Source organism: Thermobia domestica, chromosome 4, assembly GCF_964235325.1.
Source record: "Thermobia domestica chromosome 4, izTheDome1.hap1.1, whole genome shotgun sequence".
Lineage (NCBI taxonomy): Eukaryota > Metazoa > Arthropoda > Insecta > Zygentoma > Lepismatidae > Thermobia > Thermobia domestica.
In genome coordinates this window covers 13,898,808-13,921,476 of record NC_137457.1, presented here as the reverse complement: position 1 = coordinate 13,921,476, position 22,669 = coordinate 13,898,808, and the positions used below count along the sequence as shown (strand labels likewise).

General features: G+C 33.2%; 1 protein-coding gene across 4 annotated transcripts in view; it reads right to left on the bottom strand.

Moving 5' to 3' along the window:
• The window catches only part of LOC145683731 (uncharacterized), a 117,756-nt gene that overhangs the window by 20,925 nt on the left and 74,162 nt on the right, over nucleotides 1–22,669 (bottom strand). For all 4 annotated transcript variants that reach the window (XM_081755249.1, XM_081755247.1, XM_081755248.1 and 1 more), the window contains 4 exons: nucleotides 16,419–16,511; nucleotides 12,418–12,576; nucleotides 7,448–7,504; nucleotides 2,214–2,270 (listed from right to left, as the gene is read on the bottom strand). In XM_081755249.1, coding sequence (XP_081611375.1) covers nucleotides 2,214–2,270; nucleotides 7,448–7,504; nucleotides 12,418–12,576; nucleotides 16,419–16,511 — 366 coding nt within the window. The remainder of the gene's footprint in view (nucleotides 1–2,213; nucleotides 2,271–7,447; nucleotides 7,505–12,417; nucleotides 12,577–16,418; nucleotides 16,512–22,669) is intronic.

The window sequence follows — 22,669 nt, the reverse complement described above, 5'->3', positions numbered from 1 at the left end:
GTTGAGCAATTAAGAAGCAAATAATATACAAAGTTTCACTGAAGCAATAAAAGACGACGCAATGGTGTGCTATTAATTCAAGTCAATCGCCTAAAAGGCACTCACAGTAAAATTTGTTGGTGATGAAATCATGATGTTAAGATGTTAATTAAAATAGGATGATCTATAAGTGATTCAAACATACATAAGTACCACTTAGCAGACAATTAAAGAAGTAGAGCCTCATTATAAAGAAATAGTAGAAATTAGGCCTTATCAGCGTCCTTATTGGTTAGCTATTGAAAAATTATGTTAATAAGGAAACAGTTAGAGAATAGTTAATCATGAATATAGCAAGCTAAAAGGAAGTGCAATAAAACAATGTTCATTTGGAAAGATTCAGAATATGAACAAATGACGGTAATAAGGAAATAAAAGAAAACCAGGTTTACTGGAAAAGCAAAGTTGTATCATGAGTTAGAATTACTTTTAAATTAATGACTGACGGATCATGTTATTGCATAAACTTGATTTATGCAAGTGTCTTATTATGTACTAGTATTTTGTAATATACGTGAGATGAAATTGATTTGTAGTATGTTGTTTCACTTTTGTAATTTCACTTATGTTTGACTATAAGGAGCCAATCAGCATTCAGAGCCATCGCAGGGTTTGTATGATATTAAGATGATATCACTCTAGTGTTTCACTATGTGTAATATAGCCAAGACGTATAAATAATTAGTGAAACCCTTATATGTGAATTGTTTTAGTAGAGCCTGATTTGCTCATAAATTGCTTCAATTCTACTTAAAATTACTAACGAAATGCTATATTGGACTAAATATTTAGAAGAATTAGAAAGAATTATAAATATCAGGAAATGTAAAAGAAGAGTAGTAAATCTAGCATATTACAATGAAGGTAGGAAACATAAAACAGAAAATAAGAAATGACAGTAGTGAAGCCTTAGGAAGGTGTAAATACGGTAAAAACTTGTACATAGACGGTGAGAAAAGTATACTTAAATAGAAAATGTAGTAGGCTAGTATGACAAATGATTTAAAATTCTTTGAGATAAGTTTACTAAAGCTATATACAAAATGATGACTGGGAAGAATAATGTGACAATTAAATTAAGAGTGTGATGGAAAGTGACAAGAATGAATTGTTTCTTCACTGTAAGTAAAAAATATGAATCAGTATAGAAGCTAAATATTTCCTAACGATGTTATTAATAACGTTGTCTGAAAAATCGAACCCAGATAAATCTAAAATTATTAGCCTTATGTTGCATGTCACAATAAAATGTACTTCGAATACCAAAAAGAAACCGGTATGAAAGAACACATGAAGAATTTGACGAAGAACAGGTTGAGTTCAGGAGGGATAAGGACACATAGGATTCAATTAACATGAAGAGAATAATTGGTAAAAGGTTTATAGATAGAAGGAATTTGGTGTCTGTAAGTCCTATAATAATACTAACGCACAGCAACATACCGCGATCTAAACCTATAAAATATTTTTTTCACAATAGTTCAGAGAAGTGATTCCTTATTTCCAAGAACCTTCATTCAAAAATAATAGACATATTTTTCATTTGAGGGCTATCAAAATGAAATACTTGGAACCTTCTAATAACCATGTCTTCAGAGTTACTAATAATGTTGAACTTAGCAATATTGACGAAAATAACTACAATCAACTTACTTTCAATCATATAGACATTAATATATTTTATTATATGTATATGGAACAAACCTGTTCATTCAAAACACCCACACCAACATTTTGAAAATGATATATAGGTCTACTCATATCACACTATTTTATATGGTTCTGTCATACATTTTCCAAATTAAGTTGTTATATCTCTACAACTGATTTTTAGATGAATACACTCATTGCGCGTTTGACATCATGCAAGGTAGTGAGAGCAGCTCTGTTCATTAAGCATGAATGTGTAAGCAGGAAAGTATATTTCAATAAATCGCTACATACATCAATTATGTAAATCATTTACTTAGATTTATGGACACTATTACCGGTGGAATATCATCATTGATTTTCGAAACTTTTTTCTTGGTGAGTTCTTAAAATATACTATGGAATTGGGAGTTCTCTGTCCTATTGCAATCGGTTATGTTACTGAGAACTAGAGTAGAGGTTACAATCTCTATCTTATTTTACATCATACCGTAGATAGAAACACAAATTAAATGAATACTTACGTATTTTTCTTGTTTCCAGGCGCTGAGGAACAATTCCACCAGACATATCATTATTACCTAATGTAAAACAAGTAATATTCCCTTGAAAGTCATATTACCCAAACTTACAATCAACAGAATAATCTAAGAAGAAATTTTCTATGTATTACTACTAGCATACAATTACAATACAACTTTCTCTTTGGAAATTTAGAGAAATTTATGCAATAGTGAGTAGTTACTTAATTAAATACCGAGTTAAATATTATGTTCTCCGCCAACTACAGATACTATAGTACATTGAGCATTTTTCTAAATGTTAGTATTTCTACTACTTTGACTCAACGCTCTTTTGCAGAAAGCTCCACATTCGTTCAAGTGATTGCCTGTTTAATCTCAACAAACGTGCTACATCGTGGATGAATTTTAGATGATACTTTCTATCCCTCCTACATTTTCATTCCAATTTCTTTATAATTTTACAATTCCAATAATCATTTGTACTCTTTAGTATAAAGAAAAATATAACATGAAACTATGGATTCATTTCTTTCATTGGCGTCAAAATCTTACAGAAAGGCTTCCTGATTTTCATATCAGTCCAGAAAGTGTGCCATTATTACAATTTTTTCATTGTTTTCGGGATTCAAGGTACAGGAAATAACCCTCAAGTCAATTTAATAATTCGAATATCATAAATTTTTCTTATTTATACACTATCAACACTTACATATAGTTTCATTTTGCCATGGTTTTCTTTACAAAATTATGTTTCTGATTTTCTGCAACGAGTGGCAACAGCTAACTGCTTGTACTGGCTTCAGCTGCTTTGATGACAAATTGTGTGCTTACGTTCAATTATATTACAACATTCTATGAGTGGTCTGTACTAATTATACACTTCAGAACAAGAGAGGCTCACTTTGAACTGTCTTTCAAATATCTCATAAAACCAACACATAGCAACACTTTAGTTTCTTTTTAAATATAACAAGAACTTACTGTGAAATACTATTGTGCTGGAACGACGATAACAATTGCGGAAAAGGCGACGATAATAATTGCTACTACAACTAATGACAAACAGTTGTTCATGTAATGCATTATGGTCACCTTGCACTATTTAAGAAACAAAAGCAAGAAAGTATATTCTCGTACCTTAGCGCATCATATATCAGCAACGTTAACAATAAGGAAGGATGTCTGGTGAATAGATATTTAAGATCCTATCACAAAATTTCCTTATGAATTAACTAATAAAAACAAATCGTTCCAGTTAGCACAGCTGTACTCTGAATTCAAAGGAGAATTACCAATTATGTAGCTCAAACATTCATATTCTCTTGTTTTAAACTACTATTATCTTGAAACTTAATTCTTTATTATTCTTATATTTTCTTTATTTCCTACATCTTTGCAAATGTTGTTTTTAGCGAATTACGATTCGAAACCTTTTGACATGTGAACATACGTAGCACTTAACTGAGGAGGGAATAATAAGAAAATGGAAGCTGAAAGGGCTCTTTGAATGCTACTAATATGGACGACCATTCTGAATAAAATTTTCTAATTTGGACGACCACTCTAGGGATCTAATACTTATTTTAGCAGATATAGGGGATCAAGATATTTAAAGTTAAGTATAAAAACTAATATACAAACAATAGAACGAATAATGTAATTCATTCGTGGCCTTGATTGATTGTTAATAAGTAGCAAATTCAGTGGCTATGAAAGCAAATTAAAACTTTCATGTCCCTATCTAGATGAGTCTTTCAAAGGAAACATACATGTCTTATGTCATAGTATGACTGCTATTTTATCATGTATAAATTGGCGTCAATTACAGACACATAAAGGTAACCAAGAACGTTCTGTCACTTTTTCAATCACCACCTTTGAACATCGATATGTCAAATAAAACCTACCTAAAAGATCAAAAATCCCCGTCGACACCTTCCGTCAAGTTTTGAAAGGCCATGAATTCCGTCGCAGTAGTAATTGGTGGGCCGTAAAGCGAAGAAAGTATCAAGTGCACTTTGCACCTCTACTAGGGATGTGAGCTGGGTTGTCCAAGGAGTGGAAAAGGTGATAATCGGACGGTGTAATGTCCAGGGAATATAGCGGATTCAATAGTGTTCCCCATACAAGGTCTAGAATGGTGTCCCGGGTCATATTTGCCGCGTGAGGCTTATCGTTGTTCTGTAACAGGAGGAGCACTTTGGGAAGTCGAAGGTTTTGAGTTTTTCTTGAACACAGCTCAACTGCTGACAGTGCACAGTTGTATCGATTCTCTGATCAGCTTGTACCAGTTCCCGATGCATGATGCGACGAGCGGTCCACCAAATACACAGGAGGGCTCTCTTTTGATGTAGTGCTGGTTTTTCATGAGATGCTAAGCAATGATGACGGCGCCGTGAAACTCCGTACAGGACCCACTTCTCATCCCATGTCAACACCCTGTCTAGAAATGGCTTCTTCCTCAGTCGAAATAGCAATGAAACACGTGCCTGCTCGCTTTGCCTTGTGGCCTAGATTCAGATCATTGACCCAACTTGCAGTGCTTAACAAGTTGATGGGGGTGCTGCCGAATGGTTTCTCCACTCACACTGAATTGTAGCCACAGTTCCTCACATATCTGGTCACTGTTCTCCTCAATTGCTGCCTGAAGATCTTCATCTTCTGTATGTGTTGGTCTTCTGCCACGTGGTGTGTCTTCGAGAGTTTCGTCACCGTCCTTAAACTTGTTAAACCACGGCTTCACTCTCCGCATAGTCACGACACCCTCACCAAAGGCCTAGCGTATTTTCCGCCCCGCTGCAGCGGCGTTTGACCATAATTTGAACTCCTACAGCATACGGGCCCTTGTCCCTTTCCGGATCCCGGCTCTTTGGGGTATTTTTAAAACTTTCAGTCAAACAGTTACTGCATCGTCACTATTTCTCCTAGTATCATGGTTCATACCTCATTCTCTTCAGAATGGAGCTGGCTTTCAAATGGTACCACTTGCATGCTGATACCATATACCAGGAGCGGGAAAAATGATGTAAAATGGAAAATTTTGGAGGGAATTTTTTTCTCGCACTTTGGCCCCCCTGGAACGGCCCTGTGTGAACGTAGCCACCTAAAAAAATCTGATAAATAGTACTTGATATACTAAATGTGTGTGCCAAATTTCAAGTTTCTATCTTGAATACTAAGAGCGGGAGAAATTTTATTATGAATTCCCACAATGCCCCAAATTACCACAATACACTATGATCTCAGGGGAAAAAATTCCTGAGACATCCCTAATTACCCTAGGGTCATGTTCCGCCCATCATTCTCTTCAGAATAGAACTTCCTTTCAGGCGGTACCATTCTCATGTCTCCATCATGTATCTAAGGAGGGAAAATGACGAAAAACGGGATTTTTGGGGTAAAAATATCCCTTTTTTTAACTTTTAGCCCCTCTGGACCCCCCTGTCTTAAATCTGAAATCTGAAAGAATCTGGTAAATACTACTCGGAGGACTAAATGTTTGTGCGCAATTTCAATCTTGTACGTGCAAAAATAAGTCCGCCAAAAAATTCAGAAAATGACCCATATTACAATATACAGAGGGATATATTGAAAAAAAATCCCTGACACACCCCTAATTAACCTAGGATCATGGTTTGCACATCATTCTCTTCAGAATAGAACTGCCTTTCAGACCGTATGACTCACGTGCCTCCATCATGTATCTAAGGCGGGAAAATGACGAAAAAACGGGATTTTGGGGTAAAAATATCCCTGTTTTCAACTTTTAGCCCCTCTGGACCCCCCTGTTTTAACGCAGAGATCTGAAAAATCTGATAAATACTACTAGGTAGGCTGAATGTTTATGCACAATTTCAATCTTCTAGGAACAAAAGCAAGCCCACCAAAAAATATATATACCGACAATGTACCATATTCCCGTATACAGAGGGATATTTTTTAAAAATTTCCTGAGACATCCCTAATTACCCTAGGGTCAGGTTACGCCCATCATTCTCTTCAGAATGAAAGTGCCTTTCAGACGGCATGACTCAGGTGTCTCCATCATGTATATAAGGCGGGAAAATCCCGAAAAAGGGGATTTTGGGGGTAAAAATATCCCTTTTTTCAACCCTTTGCCCCTCTGGTTCCCCTCTGTTTTAACTCACACATCTGAAAAAAATTTGGTAAATACTACTCGGTGGACTGAATGTTTGTGCAAAATTTCAATCTTCTACGTGCAAAAATAATCGCGCCTAAAAATATTGAACATAGGCTTAATAAATGAAAAAATATATTTTAGAATTATGACGTCATCATCTCCTATGTCTGGACGCAGGACGGTCTGAAACTATACGTAATGTCTTCTACATTGCCTCTGGACTTGAAAAACAAAAAAGAAAAAAAAACGGACGAAAAAGCTCAAATAGAAGAGAAATAACGTAATGTACCATGAAAAACGCGTATGGTACAAATTGTACCATAGGATCCCCAAAGGGTGGTCGCATGTTCACTCTGTCCTTACTCAAATTCAGGATGTAATTGAACTGCCAAAACTATATATTATGTCGGATATACCCACACCAACAACTGACCTCCGTCGTATCTTCATTCGAATTCATCTCACGTTGTGAGGGCCAATTGAACACAGATCCCCACAAACATTTACAGAATTTTCTTGGCTATCTTTATAGGAAAACTTCCACTTGATCTACACATAAATAGTACCATTTCTATATCAGTAGCTGCATATGCCTAATTGTTCAAGTGATAAGTTATATTATGAAGTTATTCAACAAAGCTGATACCTCGCCTTTCATATTACAACTAGTTGCACTGTTATGTGAAACCTATCAATTACTTGAAACTCTAAAAGGAGATTTCTTTAATGGTTATTCCTTATATTTATTTTATATTCATAAAAGAGAACTTATTTATTGCACGTTTTTATCTTTTACACTAAGAAACATCAGAATTCGGCATTTATGTTCATTAATTTGAGGTTTTCACTCAATCAACATTTAACATTTCTCTTTGTACCCCATTTTCGTAATGTTCTACTATTATAAGATTTGATTATACTGCTGTATGTGGAGTTAGTTGCTTTCTCTATGCATGTCGAAGACTTAACAATGATTTAAGTTTATTTTTGAGGCTTTGAAATATCACAATAAATATTACCTTTCATTTGGTATTTGTGTTAATAGTTTAAGATTTCTGCTTTAAAATAATAAGTTATAGCTTTCTACACTTACCTGGAGGGTATTGGATTTTCTTATTAGAAGGAGTATCCACCATAATAGGACGTCTTCCTAAAGTGATAAAGAGCATGTAAGGAATTAATTATACTATACGATAAAGATAGGTAAACATATTCACTTTCAAAACACTATTCGAGTGACCAGTGATGTTGCCAGGAAACGTTTGATATTTTTGAAGAAAGATTTACAATTATTCCTTTGGTGTATTTTAGTGTTTCAATACAGATATTGAAAACTAAAATCCCAAACCATTCACCTCCTGAATCCAGTTAGGGTAGAAGCTCAGCAAAATTAATGAAATGTTCCTACACAAAATATTGTCTTCTTAATTTTATCTTTAAAATTGTTGTATATTTTCTAGTGAAATATTTTTTACAAAACAGTAATTTTGTTACGACATCAGTTTTAATCTGAATGAGAATGACTAACCGGAAATTATTAACTTGTCAGTGGTAGAAAAGGTACCATTATTTTCTAAAACTGTTGTAATAATAATAATAATAATAATAATAATAATAATAATAATAATAATAATAATAATAATAATAATAATGTACACGTACGTAAGCTTAAAATCAAGGACTTTGGGATACTTTTTACGTTACAACAGCATTCATAGTCACTATGTTCTTCAGAAGAGAGCATTTGTATTATTAATCTTGATGTATTAATATTACTATAATCCCCCAGAATGTTGATAATCTGCAGAGTGAAATTAATTGAAATGTGACTTCATGAATATATTCGGAATTTATAAAATGGGAAGAATCCCCAGATGTCAGTCATAGCATAACCATATAGACTGTGCTCTATTGTGAAACAAAGATTATCAGGAAATCACTATAAACAGTAAATTAGAAGTGGATTTATATTTGATATTGTCAGATATTTTAAAAAAATGTGACAAGCGCGATCTAAAATGAAGTCTTATGCCACAAGTTAACATAAAAGATACCATCGCTGATTCCTTTAAGACAACTTTCTTATCCTGGTGATTACCTACTTAACGTTAAAACGTCAGAATACTTGTTTCTTTATCAAAACGCAACTTAAGCGGTAAACTTGAATAATTTATCATGATTCAAAAGGGCAAATTAATGTCTATTTGGATTCTCGAAACATGTATTAAATAAGAATTAGAAAAAAACGAACATATGAATTTTTCGTTAGAGGTATTTCACAAAGAAAGATAAATGTTGTTTAATTGTCCATATTCTTACAGAATTTACAGGAATGATAATGGAGGACAGAGCTTCAAATTTATGAGAGCCTTTTCATGGTAACTCTCCAACAGAAGATAACATTTTTAAATTTTGAATTATACGACCACTAAGAGTATATCTTATATTCCTATTTTCTTTTAATACATGCATGGCTTACTAAACTATTATGTGAAAGCAAAATACATAACAATCATTTTCAGGTTTGTGATACATTAGCAGTGTTTCGCAATGTTACAAGTTTGAAGAAAAAACATGACATACAATTTAGTTAAGAGAAAAACTTACCGATGATTATTTAAAAGACTGTAATTAAGTTACAAGAGAAATGCCTTATATAACCAAGCATTCTGAGTAGATGTGATATTAGACCAATAATCTTCAAATGCTCGCGATAAAGATAAGATTTCATCTGTCGTAAAAGTAAGATAAAACTCATCTTCGAGAGATGCATTATCAATGTTAGTATTATATTTGTTGCATCTTATTTTGTTGTGGTGATGGTTTTGCTTGTACCGTATTGACGTTACGAATTTTTTCTTTCCTTTATTGCTTCAATTGGAAGTGATAGTTATGCAACCAGATATGCGAAATTGGAGCGCTATATCTGGCTGAATCTGGAACTAGCTATTCTAGCCGGTAGACCCTGAATGACGTTTACGACATTCAGACTGAAATAGCCGAAGTGGAAGTTCAACTCTGGAAGAATGGAAAGTATCAACCGTTACAAAAGTTAGGTGGGTAGTTTAACCAGCGAATATAGTATTGGAATTTGGATATAAATGGAAGTGAGTTTTGGAATTAAAGTGAGTTGAAGTGCTATTGTCGATAAAGAGAATATATTTCATAGTGCTACAGCCAGTAAATATATAATAAGTGGGATTCAATCAGATCATCGGAATTACCTTCAGCGGTCTATCGGAGTGCACATATTACGTTCACTTCAGTATAAAGTAAGGTGAGTTTATCATTTGAATTAATAATAATGTCTCGAAGAAGTCAGATTTGCGGCGAAAAGTTTAATATTAAAAATAAGGAAGTTATATGAAGCTATTAAAGCATATAAAGACATTAATAGTTGTTTGGGGACTATGCCAGTTTCTTGTTTGGAAGGACTATTATACAATCCTTGTTGAATGTTTGTATTGAGAGACTTTTCGTATATCATTTGGTTTATATTTGCGAACGTTTATAAAGTTTAATCGAAAAGAGAACTTAATCATCTTATTATTTCGAAAGATCTACTTTTCTTAAATGTATACTTGCCCTGTATTGGTAGAACAACTTTCCATGCCGAGGAGTCTTCTTAATATTATTATTATTACAAAGGTACGTATATACAATTTTCCCCTTTTTCGGGAAATGTGTCCTAGTCTATATTGAAATAGCTAGTGCTCCGCGAATGAGCCTCTCTTTTATAACAAGAGCATTATAACAAGAGCATACAAGAGCACGTTACATGTTATAGGCAATACTGCTTCTAGAAATAACCAGTAAATTACAATAACTTTTAGAAATATGTGCCCAGAAATATAAATATTTGAATAAATTATTAATACTTTACCTGATTCAGAAGCTTTTATCAAGTACTATTTTAAAGATATTTCATTATATTAAAAACGTACTTTCTTAATACATCTCATGATTGCCCTTTATGAACTGACATATAATACGGATAGAGAGGCAGATGTAAAAGTTGTATCATGAAAATATATATTTTTTTAAATGAGTTTTAAGTTTATTATTAAATTCCGTTTGCTGAAAACTTTTAAGTACAATATTTCATACATTTACTGTTAAAAAAACAATTTAAAACACTTTAAAGATATGAACAAAATAATAAAAGAAAAGAAGACCATTTCATTGAAAAATGTTTCTGTCTTAAAAATATGAGTTCCTAATAATAAAAAACAACTGAAATAATTCTATAGCAAAGTGAATAACAAATTTATTTGTAATAATACAGTTTTCTTCATTATAATACGTGTTATGGAGTGAAACGGGATTAAGGAAAGAACATAATGTCATTGCGAAACCATAGCAATAGTCATTATAAATCCAGTGGGAAGTGCAATTAAAATTTAATTGAATTCCTAGCTCTGTACTTATTTGAAAAAATTTATGAGATTTCTTATGTAAAATACACATTGCATAATGTGAAAACATAAATATCCTTCTGTTTTCAAGCGCAATCGGTGTGTGACCAAATTTTGCAGATAATTAATTGCAATCACAGTTCTCTTAAGTTACGTGGGGGGATCAAATATAAACGAGCCTTGTGTGGAAACAAAATATATATTGTAACAAGCAGAGGCATTGCCACAGGTTATTTGTCTACTTATTCTCCAGCTTTAAGGATACATTTCACTCGACGTTTTGGTAGGTTTTTGATGCCTTGCTCGTAGAATGAAGCTGGACGCTTAGCCAACCAGTTGCCCACGAAGATTTCCCCTTGATCGTTGGTCGCAAGTCGCTTGTCCCCATGTTTTCTTTGAGGGGCCAAACAGGTGAAAATAGCATGGCGACAAGTTTGACTTGTACGGTCGATGTTGAAGGTTTCCTAGTGCATTGTCATCAGTTTCTGCTGCGTAACAGCTTTTGGGTGGAGTCTGGTGCTGTCGTGGAGGATCAACTGGCGGAATGCTTTGTGATGATTGTTTATTCATTTTCACAGCTCCTACTAAATTATGCCTCAATTAGAACAGATGTTGTTTGATAAGCTCACTTATACGTGCCATGTTGTCATTAGTCTCAGTGGTACGAGGACGACGGGGTTGAACTTCATTTGTAACATGTTCACGGCTTTGTTTGTATTCGTTGCACCATTCCTTCACTATTGTCCACGAAAGGGTATCATTCCCGAACTGTGCCTGCAGTCTGCGGTAAATTTCGGCCGGTTTGGCATTTTCCATTAGATACATCCATGACAATATCATCACATGCCTCACATAACTAGCGATAGGTTTCAAACAATATCACATCACACAAATGTAAAAAACGAACGATTAACCGCTGTTTTTTTGTCGCCATTTTACGAGTATCGTAAATAGCATAAACAGTCATTACTCTCACCACCACCGATCGAGGTTGGCTTCCGTATGGTGTTCCCATCTCTGTCACGCATTCACAACAAGTGCTTGCGTATTTTAAAATAAACAGCATGCTCTTATCTGTTCCCAGTTCTGAGAAAAAATAAACTGGAATCCAGCTCGTAGTCAAAAGACTAAATAATTGAGTATCCTGTTACTAAGAAGCTATCATGTAAATATATTATTCAGTTAATTGCAGAAATTACATTTATATATTAGAGCTATTACGCTACTTTTGCTGTTTTTTTAATGATATTTGCAAAAAGCACCTAAAGATATGCACTATTTCTATACTATGGAGCCTAAGTCCGTAAAATGGAAAAATAAACTAAAAAATTAATCCACTTTTTCATATGAGTATGTTTCTTAAAACATTTCAGGAAACATTAAACTGTATAAAATTATAGTACATAGTCGCAGTTTTGCTATACTAACACAAAAGAATTATAAATTGTTCACGTATTTTTAACTCCAAATGTGTGTTTCTGGTCCCAGAGTTTAGACTCATACCTGCGATCTTAATACATAACTCTCTTTATGTATATCAATTACTTTTCTATTGAACAAATTTAAGTTTTCATTTCCTTCTCGTCTATACACACACACACACACACACACACACACACACACACACACACACACACACTGAACTTACGTGCTGGAATGAAAGCAGGAGGCAAAGTGGTTGGTACAGTGGGAGGGCATGCGTTTGTGCAAGACAATATTAACATCCAAGTGCACCGACAAATATTGCATCCATCTTGGAAATGTTCTCCCCTTTTACAAAGTTTTCCAGTTCCTACGCCAGGAGATGCTGCAAAATAAACTCCACTTTATTTACATTACTACTATGTTTCATACTAAATTACAAAAGTTTAATTACAAAATGTGAGACTTTAGTTAATAATGACACGAAAAGGTAAATTTTAATTTTAAAATATAATACATCATAAGGAAAATCATAAGTTGATGATCCAATTTATGAATGTACATTTCTTATCTTTGGAAATTATCCTGAGATTTACTTCACACTCTACGAATATATCTACTATAACAACTTCGTTTATGTAATACTAACGTAATATGTATACAGATTACACATTCCTTAGATTACATTGACATAGTACTTATATAAACTAAGTTTACTTAGCATTCAAAGTAACCTAAGGTCAACAAATCTAATTTAAGCTGACGCTTACTTTCAGATCTCATATTACTTAGCTTATGTATTTCTAACCAAAATTATCTAATCTCTTGGACTCAAGAGCACCATTAGGTAAGAAATATCAATTTTCCAAAATGTACACCATATGAGGAAGTTGTTATAAACATTTTTTTCTGTATTTATTTAATAAATTATGATATTGTAAGTGCACTTTTGAGCTTTATTAACATTCAGAAATAAATTTGGACATTACTAACAGCCTAAAGTAGCCTAAGTACCAACGACAATAATATCGAACTTAACATGTACATCAATGTTAATTTTGACAATACCATTTTGACTCTACGCGAATTACATAAATATCGTACATTTTGTTGCTAGGCATTCAAATACTGCTGTACAATCCCACTACCCCCCTGCCGCTTGCTTCTACACATCATTTTGATTCCTTAAAAAGAACGCGTCATATATTTTATGGCATTGTTAAAAATTAACCGAAATATTTTATACTGAGTAGTGGTCGGAATTTATTTCTCTACTTTTTCAATATTAGTAATAGGGATGTTCTGAGAAAAATTACTCCATACTTCTAAAAATACGCTTTTTTACGGTAAAGTATTTCTTGTTTCCTACCACTCTTCACAATAAGTATATAATCTGTGGTGTACCGCAACACTTCTTTATATTACAATTATTTCCAAATGTACTAACAATTCTCAGAATTCATCAGATGGATCCAGCGATACAAACATGACTCAAAAGTAATGGAAAATCTCATTCATACCGCTGGATCCATCTGATGGCTAGGAGAAAGACCTGTAATAAAATATTTGAGAACAATCCCCCATTCCACTCTTTATCACAGGCACCAATTTACGACTAAATAATATGTATGTTTACTTTCATTTTTCCGAAATCCCTCACGTTACATGTTTGTTATCCACTTTTCAGGTTATTTCCGAATATACATTATATGTGGTAAAAAAAAGTCTGTGGAGGAAAATGACCCATTACTCCTGCCTACATGCACCGATGCTTATATTTGAGTCAGATATGAATCTGCTTCAATAATTCAAAGAAATTGCCAACACAATTCGTGGAGAAGGGCAGTCAAAATTCTTCCTAAAAATCAAAAAAAGAAAGTAAAAAGAGCCACAAATTGTTACTTTACAGCCCGGACGGTACTTCTAAATAAAATAAAAGCAATTGGCTCTCTCGCACACCACACACAAAGGATTCCGAAACTTAACAATGAATACATGACTACTAAGCGTGTTGATACAAATAAAAATTTCCAAGTACCTAAGTTTATTGGATTAAGTTAGTGTGTCTCTCAAACACTGGATAATGAAAACAGCTACTCATCTCTTTCGACTACCTGAAACAAAACGGCTTTAGCAAGCAAATGGCAATGGCCTCTTTTCTACATCGTCCTGCCAGCTATTAGTTGATTTGCAAAACGGAGGAACTTGCTTCCAAGGAATACCTTTTGATCTCAACGTACGAGTTCTTTTCCATAATGATTTTTCTCCGTTGGTACTTTAAAGAACCGTTAGTAAATAAAGGGTAAAAAAATGTGAAGGTTGTGATAGATCTGTAAACTAGTAAATTTTGTGGTTCTCAATTACTTCTCTGCTAAGTATCATACTTTCAGTCTTTCTAGGTTATTGTTTTTCCATACCTGCTATTTAGTTGTTAGGAGTATTACTATTTTCATATTTATTTCATAAAAATGAATACATATAGAAAGATACTGAAAAACACGCTTGTGTCAATTTTAATAGACTGCATTGTATTAGAAGAATAATATGGTAAACTCTTTATTGTGTCACAACCAACCATTATATATTCAACTATTAGCAAAATAAGTCAATACATGCGACAGAAAGACATATTTAAGCAAACATTATGTGGTATATTTTGGCCCAAGTGTGGTGTAAGAGTAAAATTTTTCATCGGTTCTAATGTTAACAAGTCATGAATTATCTCTTAATTACGTCACAAACTATCTGTTTTGCAAATTTTTATTTGAGACTTAAAAGTAAGAGTTACGATAAAAAAAATTGAAGATCGCTGGAAATGTCAAAGGGTTCTAGGTGAAAATAACTCGCAAAGTCTGTTCGTTTTTCTGTATGTTCCTCGTTTTACTTGAAGCTTATCTAACATGATTTTTTTCAAACTAAATCATGTGAAGATATTGAATTACAAATATTGAATTCTAAATATCACGAATTCTTTGTTTTTTGTATATATTATTTACGAACAAAATGAAAAATACAATGATTTATCATAAAATATAATTAAATTGCGCACAAATTTCCTTTTGCAGGAATTTCTTAACTATTCGGGAGAACATTTTCGTCAATTAACATTAATAATAATAATAATAATAATAATAATAATAATAATAATAATAATAATAATAATAATAATAATAATAATAATAATAATAATAATAATAATAAATCATAATTGTAATAATCATAATAATAATTCCGATTTTTCTTTTATTGCTAAGTAGCATACAGGGCGTTTTATAAATCTGTGTAACCAATAATGCATTGATTTGGTCATAGTTAAGATAGTATGAACAAGTCTGCTTGTGTAAATGGCTAGAATGAACATTTCATTTAGTTTCTCAATATGTTGTGTTGATTGGAGTAGATACAAAAGTTGACAAAATGAAATTACTTAATTGAGCTGACGAAGCGAAGCTCTTATGCTCGGGTTAGCCGTTTGGTTGTCCGCGAACTCCTCCTAGACCGTTTGGCCGATCTCAACCAAACTTAGCACGCTGATAGAGTATGTTGTGCTGAGTGATAACATAGGTCGAAATCAAAAATCCGATGTACCATCGAGGAATAATGACCGAAAAACGCTTCCTCCTAGACCGTTTGGCCGATCTCAACCAAACTTAGCACGCTGATAGAGTATGTTGTGCTGAGTGACAACATAGGTCGAAATCAAAAATGCGATATACCATCGAGGAATAATCACCGAAAAACGCTTGCATAGACTTAACATGGGGAAAAAGTTTTCACGCGATTTTTTTGTCAACAATTAAAAATGGCATTTATTATTGCATAATGGCCAGGAATGATTACGTAGTTCAAGCTCGCTCAGCTCATTTCATTGCAATCGGGTACATCCATTGCATTCCTAGTAATATTTTAAACATAAAAGAATCAATACAATCTATTTTCCAAATAAATTATTTTGTATTTACACGAGAAAACTATGCATCATTCTCTAAAGGTTTTAATTTTAATTGTTAGTCCTAAGCACTATATATGATATGATTATTGTGGGACTCTACAATTCATTTCTCTAAATTGTTATTAATTTTAAATGAATTTATACGTTATGTTTGTGTGCAGTATTGAGATACAAATCTAATATTATACTTTTGAGAAATAAATTTAGGAGCAATACCTTTGAATAATCAATGATTTATAAAAGTAGATTTCTAAAATAGTACTAAAAATTCTTACCATAATTTGGATCAATATGAACTTTCGGTGTTGTCGTTTGAGGTTTCTCTGGTTTAGGAGTAAGTGGCTCTGGCATGTTTCTACTGCCAGGTTCTGAAAATAGAAATTCATTTACCACATAAGAACAAACATATATTGGGGTGATCGTTAGATTTTTTTGTGTCCTTACCTTCTAAGATGATTTTATATTAGGCCAAAGTATCCCATGAGAAAAAAATAGCTCTGAATGAAGAGTATTATATGGTGTTCCATGCTAAATGATATTTTAATGGATTTACAGTATACAATATGCAGTAAAGGTCTGTAATAGACCTAAAAAAATTAAATGACACGACATCGTTCAGTTTAACGTTACAGGATTATCAATTTTAGGATAAGGAAGACGGATAACTAGGACAAGTGAGTGATATTAGAAGAATCAATGGAAAGAGAATATAAGAATAAACGGAGGTACCCGAGGAATCCTATGGACATAGTATTGTCCATCACGACGAGAATCAAACCAAAGACCCAACACACGCTAAAGGTAAGCGCTGAACCACTGAACCACCATGCCCCAATAGACCTCAAGAGGGCCATATATTGGATAGGGATAATGGGAAGAGAAAGTAATTTACAACTGCGTAGTACGCTCGTGGTAGATATCCTGAAGCCCGCTATCTTGGATTCAGATCCAAAACTTCTAATAGGAAGAGGGTCATGTGATATATTGTCTTGGGGCAACATTTCACCACAAACATGAATGTGAGTTACTTTCGCTTGTGTTTAATACTTAGACATTAAATATATGAACAAATCATATATTCTAAAAGTAATATAATTTAATATACTAAAAGTAATACCATAGCATTTAGGCGTAAATCGATGATCGTGAACGTTCAGATAGCTACCACGAAGGTTTTACACACTATTAGATCAGATTCGACCTGCATCTAAGATGAGACCTCTCTCTCCCTCATTCCGTTGACAAATTACAAGGGTCAATACATACATTTGACTAATATAGTGAACTATAAATGCTTCAATACTTAGGTTGCTTAGGGAAACTTTTAATATTGTTGATCTAATTTCTCACATAAGTTATTTTTGTATGATATAAATGTTCGTTTAGATAGCCACAATTACACCTCTTCCGAACTCCACCAAAATAGTATCAAATGTTAGTGCACGGTATGAAGTGCATCTTTTTTCACCCCTACCAAAAACGTCAATTGATACCAAAATTGTCTTAATTATTAGCACATTGTTTATCCATATGAAACGTTTGATTGTACTTAAACGGAACTGTGAAATATCGACGTATCTCTTTTGGCCGTCAGATTCCCAAATCCAGTAATAAAAGACAAAATAGTTTCGATTAGATTTCCGCTTTTGGGCCTGACCTAGAAGAACTGGTACTGCTGATACCAAACGTGCATGATCCATAGCTCTTCGTTCTACAATTGTTAACAAATCCATAATCTTTTGTATTTAAAAATGCAAAAGAAGGTTAATGACACATTCCGAGAAGAAAAAAATGTTATAATGAAATAAATTTACAGAGTTTAGCCTCCATGACTTACTGAAAAGTAAAATAATTTTAAAACTGTTGTTTCTCTATTTGGTGCGAGCAGAGAGGGTATGTCCTCTTATGTAGGCAATGGTTGGTCGGACCCATAGTTCTTCAACTTACAACATATAATAATAATAATAATAATAATAATAATAATAATAATAATAATAATAATAATAATAATAATAATAATAATAATAATTATTATTATTATTATTATTATTATTATTATTATTAGTAGTAGTAGTAGTAGTAGTAGTAGTAGTAGTAGTAGTAGTATACACTTTGATCAAATATTAAAATCATAACATTTTATGATGGATCCCTGTGCTTGTGTCAAATAAAGAAAGAAAAATGTAAAGATATTTTTCTTGGTGTCATAGAAAGTAATTTCATGTTGTTCTACTCGGATAAAAGTTTACCGCATATGCCTCTATCCCTGTTGTGTATGTAAATAGAAAAAAATAATATTACTAGTTTGTTTTAAGTTGTAACCCGAAGAGCAGTGGATCCGATAAATTTGATTCCATTCGTCTCAGCACTTCCATGTTGGAACGAAGAGCCGGACTTTGGCACCACGTAGCGCAATATAACCCATCTGCTCTCACTAAACAAGGAAAAGAAAATTTTGTAATAGTTTTTTTCCTCAGAGCTTCATGGAAATTAAATTCTGCAAATCTTGTTTCAAAGTGATAAATTTTATGGAGTGTAGTATGTTCTGTCTTCGTATACTTAAATGGAGAAGGGCAATATTCCTCAAGAAAACATAGTCTATGCCAAAGAGTTATGGGTCCAGCAGATTTGCTTTCTATCATCGTAGAACCTAACCAGAACTATCATGGCGCCAATCGGTGGGTTTTGAGAAGATGATCTGCAAGACAGCGACGCCAATATCTCACCATTTGTTTCGCACATAAACGAAACTTTTGTGTCCATTAACAATTGAGACTATTTTGAAGTCAAACGACTTTAGTGAGATGATGGTGTCTGAACTAGATGCGACAAAAAATTACACTTTTCTTCTGTCTCAAACAAACATTTAGCTTGCACAAACATGTACTATCGATTCACTAACGATTCAGAGAATTTTTTTTCAATTAGAGGGATGATGGACTGTCGTTTAGACACTTCTTTTTTTCAATATCTTAACACTAGTTTGTGTACAAACTTCAGTTTTGTGTGCACAAAATATGCGCAAAAAATTTGATACTATTTTTGTGAAATTTGGAAGAGGTATGAGGGCTTTCTGAACAGACGTCTTATATGGAATATTTTAGGAGTAATACTGAGAAAACAAGTCGAAAAATAAGGATCCTTTTAATTTATACTAAATATTAAAATAACGACTGTAAGATTTTTGTATAGATAGAAGTTACCTAAGACGACAAAATTTTGTATACACAAATATCTTTGCAAGATCTAATCATGTAGATAAACTTTCTTCCGACGTAAGGAGGGTTTGGACATCAAGAATTAAAGTAAGTGCCGTAGAGAGAACCGCAGTGATTGTAAGATTGGGAACCCTGATATCACTTTCTTCTGTGTGTTGTAGATTTCATACCTCCAGGGTTTTATCTTGCTGTTGTGGTCTTTGATGGACATTCGTAGGCTGACAAATCAGGAATAATACTTTTCCAGGAGGACTAAAACAAATTTCAAGATCTCAAGAGTCGAAATGTTTATTGTTAAAGAAGTCAGTATTTATACTTAATGTTTGAATTTCCTGATTAAAGGACTACATTTTTCATGGAACTTAAATTTATGTAGTATCATTTTCCTTGACAAAACTGACTTTTGTTCCCGTTCAAAATATGATCATATTAACTTAATTAACACGACTGGTAGCTTCAGTTGATTTAGGACTTAAGTACTTGAAACATATTAACATGAGTAGCACTAACAATTTCAAAAATTGAACACATTATTAATAATTCTATTTCAATAATTAATTATTTATATTATTTAAACACCTTAATATACAACCGTAATTCAATTTTAGTTAGATTCTTATTTCCATATTATGTAACTGCAAAAATGTATGCAGGAAACTTTATACAAAATTGATTAAATACTGGAGATGCAACAAGAAATACATAAAATTAATATTTATAGTATTATTTGCTTTGGATTCATGCACGAGTGATTTCTGTTGCTTTTCATATATTACATTGATGATCTTCCTTTCATCGGCAATTCAACTTTTTTAATGGCTCCTCTTCTTATAAATTTGTATAGATTACTGTTATTTTCTGTTTAGTGCAATAAAGCCATTGTTGGCGCATCATGGCAAAGGTTTTCAAACTGTTATTCTTTCTAGAAATAAAAGTAAAATGGGAATGCAGGGAAGTCATTACTTTTTAATTTGTTTAATTGAACAACTGTTTAATTGTTTTTTATTGTTTCTTGTCCATTGATACCCAACACGAGAATGATAAATAGCAAACTTACATTTTCTTCTATGTAATGGGGCATGTAAGGAAAAATTCTATCATTTTGGCATTAAATAATGCACCTTGTCTCAACTATGATTTTTGAATATATTCAGAATTCTTACTATAGTGTAAGTGTCTGTGTTTGTGACTGAATAACTCTTGAACCACCCGACCAATCTCCATCAAATGTTCAACATAGATGAGGTTGGGACCTGGAATAGTTTTCATCATTTCACCTTTACGGTGTAACTTACATGAAATGCAGATACTTAAAAATGGTCGGAAATGACCAATATAAGCATTACACTCGGGATCGCTGAAATGAACAGTAACACTTTCGATGTTGTTTAAATACAAATTCAACTCCGCAACTTGGGAGAGTGTGATGGCTGACATTAGTGCCGAATCCACAGTTTTCGAGGCTTGCCATGAACAGTGGCACTCTTAATTCCGTTTAAATCCAAATTCCGTTCCGCAACTTGAGGGAGTGGGAGATATATATATACGGTAATATATACGAAATTGATAGATATCAGTGTCGATTAAATAGTTTTCGCGATCACTGAGACAAACAGTGACACTTCCGTTGCCGTTTAAATCCAAATTCATCCTTCATTGTCCTTTGTATCCAAAATGAAATGTATTCTTCTCTATGAAGTAGGGGCAATCTCCTAGTATCATAAAGAAATAAGTGGCCATATCATTCAACCTGTATAAATTAATAGTTGCGTGTAAATTTTTGATAGGTTTTAGCACATGTGCAATTATATACGTTTAATTTGTTTAATTTTCTTCCCTACCTCTAAGTAGTTTGAAGCTGAGCAATTAGATGACGCAACCCTCGCCCAAGAGAAATATATTAGAAAATAACAAAAAGATTGGAACACAATAACTACATTATTTAAAGTAATAATAAAACCAAACTTAGAACATTACCATACCTGAACATTATCTACCGCATTATCCGTGCAAAAATTTTGATAAAGTCATTATTTCCATTCTTCCGTATTTCAGCAATGGATGCCAAATCACACAGATGTATGTACTAGTACTATATCTAGTGCATTATCCGTGCAAAATTTTGATATCCTCAATATTTCCATTGTTGTGAGTATTCCATTGTTGAAAACACTGGTCACGATATCTCAGTCAGTAATTCACCAATGAATGTCAAATCACGCAGACGTATGGTCTAGTACAATATCTAGCGCATTTTCCATACAAGAATTTGATTAAGTCATTATTTCCATTGTTGTTAGCATTCCATTCTTGAAAACGCTGGTCACTATATCTCAGTCAGTAATTCACCAATGGATGTCAAATCACGCAGACGATGTACTAGTGCAACATCTAGTGCTTTATCCGTGCAAAATTTTGATTTCCTCATTATTTCCATTGTTGTGAGTATTCCATTGTTGAAAAACCTGGTCACTATATCTCAGACAATAATTCAGCAATGGATGTCAAATCACGCAGACATATGTTCTAGTACAATATCTAGTACATTATCTATGTGAAAGTTTAATTAAGTATTTATTTCCTTTGTTGTGAGCATTCCATTGTTGAAAATGCTGGTCACTATATCTCAGACAATAATTCAGCAATGGATGGCAAATCACGCAGACGTATGTTCTAGTACAAAATGTTATAGAATGACTATCCGTCCATTTGTCAACAGGTATCAGAGCAAGAACCGTAAGAAATATTAATAAGCGGTTTCTTGGGATTCAGTGTCTCGGCAATAGGTTCCAACTTCTTTGTCCATCCTCTATTCAAACTGGAAGTGATAGAAATTAACAATTTCCGATTTCAAATTTGATCGCCATAGAACAGAAATGGTGACATATAGAAAGAATCGAAATGAAATGAAATCTTTGAGTTTTTCGTCCCACGGTTATGCCGGTTAGGCTAAAGTAGATGGTGATGATGAGTGATGAATGAAATGGTGGAATGAAGAAAGTGGGAGGAAACGGGAGAACCCCGAGAAAACCTACGCACACGGATAGCAAGAATCGATTCTTCGTCTCAAGGGAAGATAAAATTTCACTTGCATGTTCCTACTAAAATCAGAAATAGTTAAATATTACCAATTTCTTCCGTTTTCATTATTGACCAAGGAGAAAACCTTGTTACTAGACAACAGCAAACAATTTGTTTTTCTCTTTGATTCAGTATCTCAGCAGTAGGTATCATTTTCCCCATTAGCCCTCTGCTCAAATTGGAAATGGTAAAAAATTGGCTTCAATATTGGTCGCCATAGAGCAAAA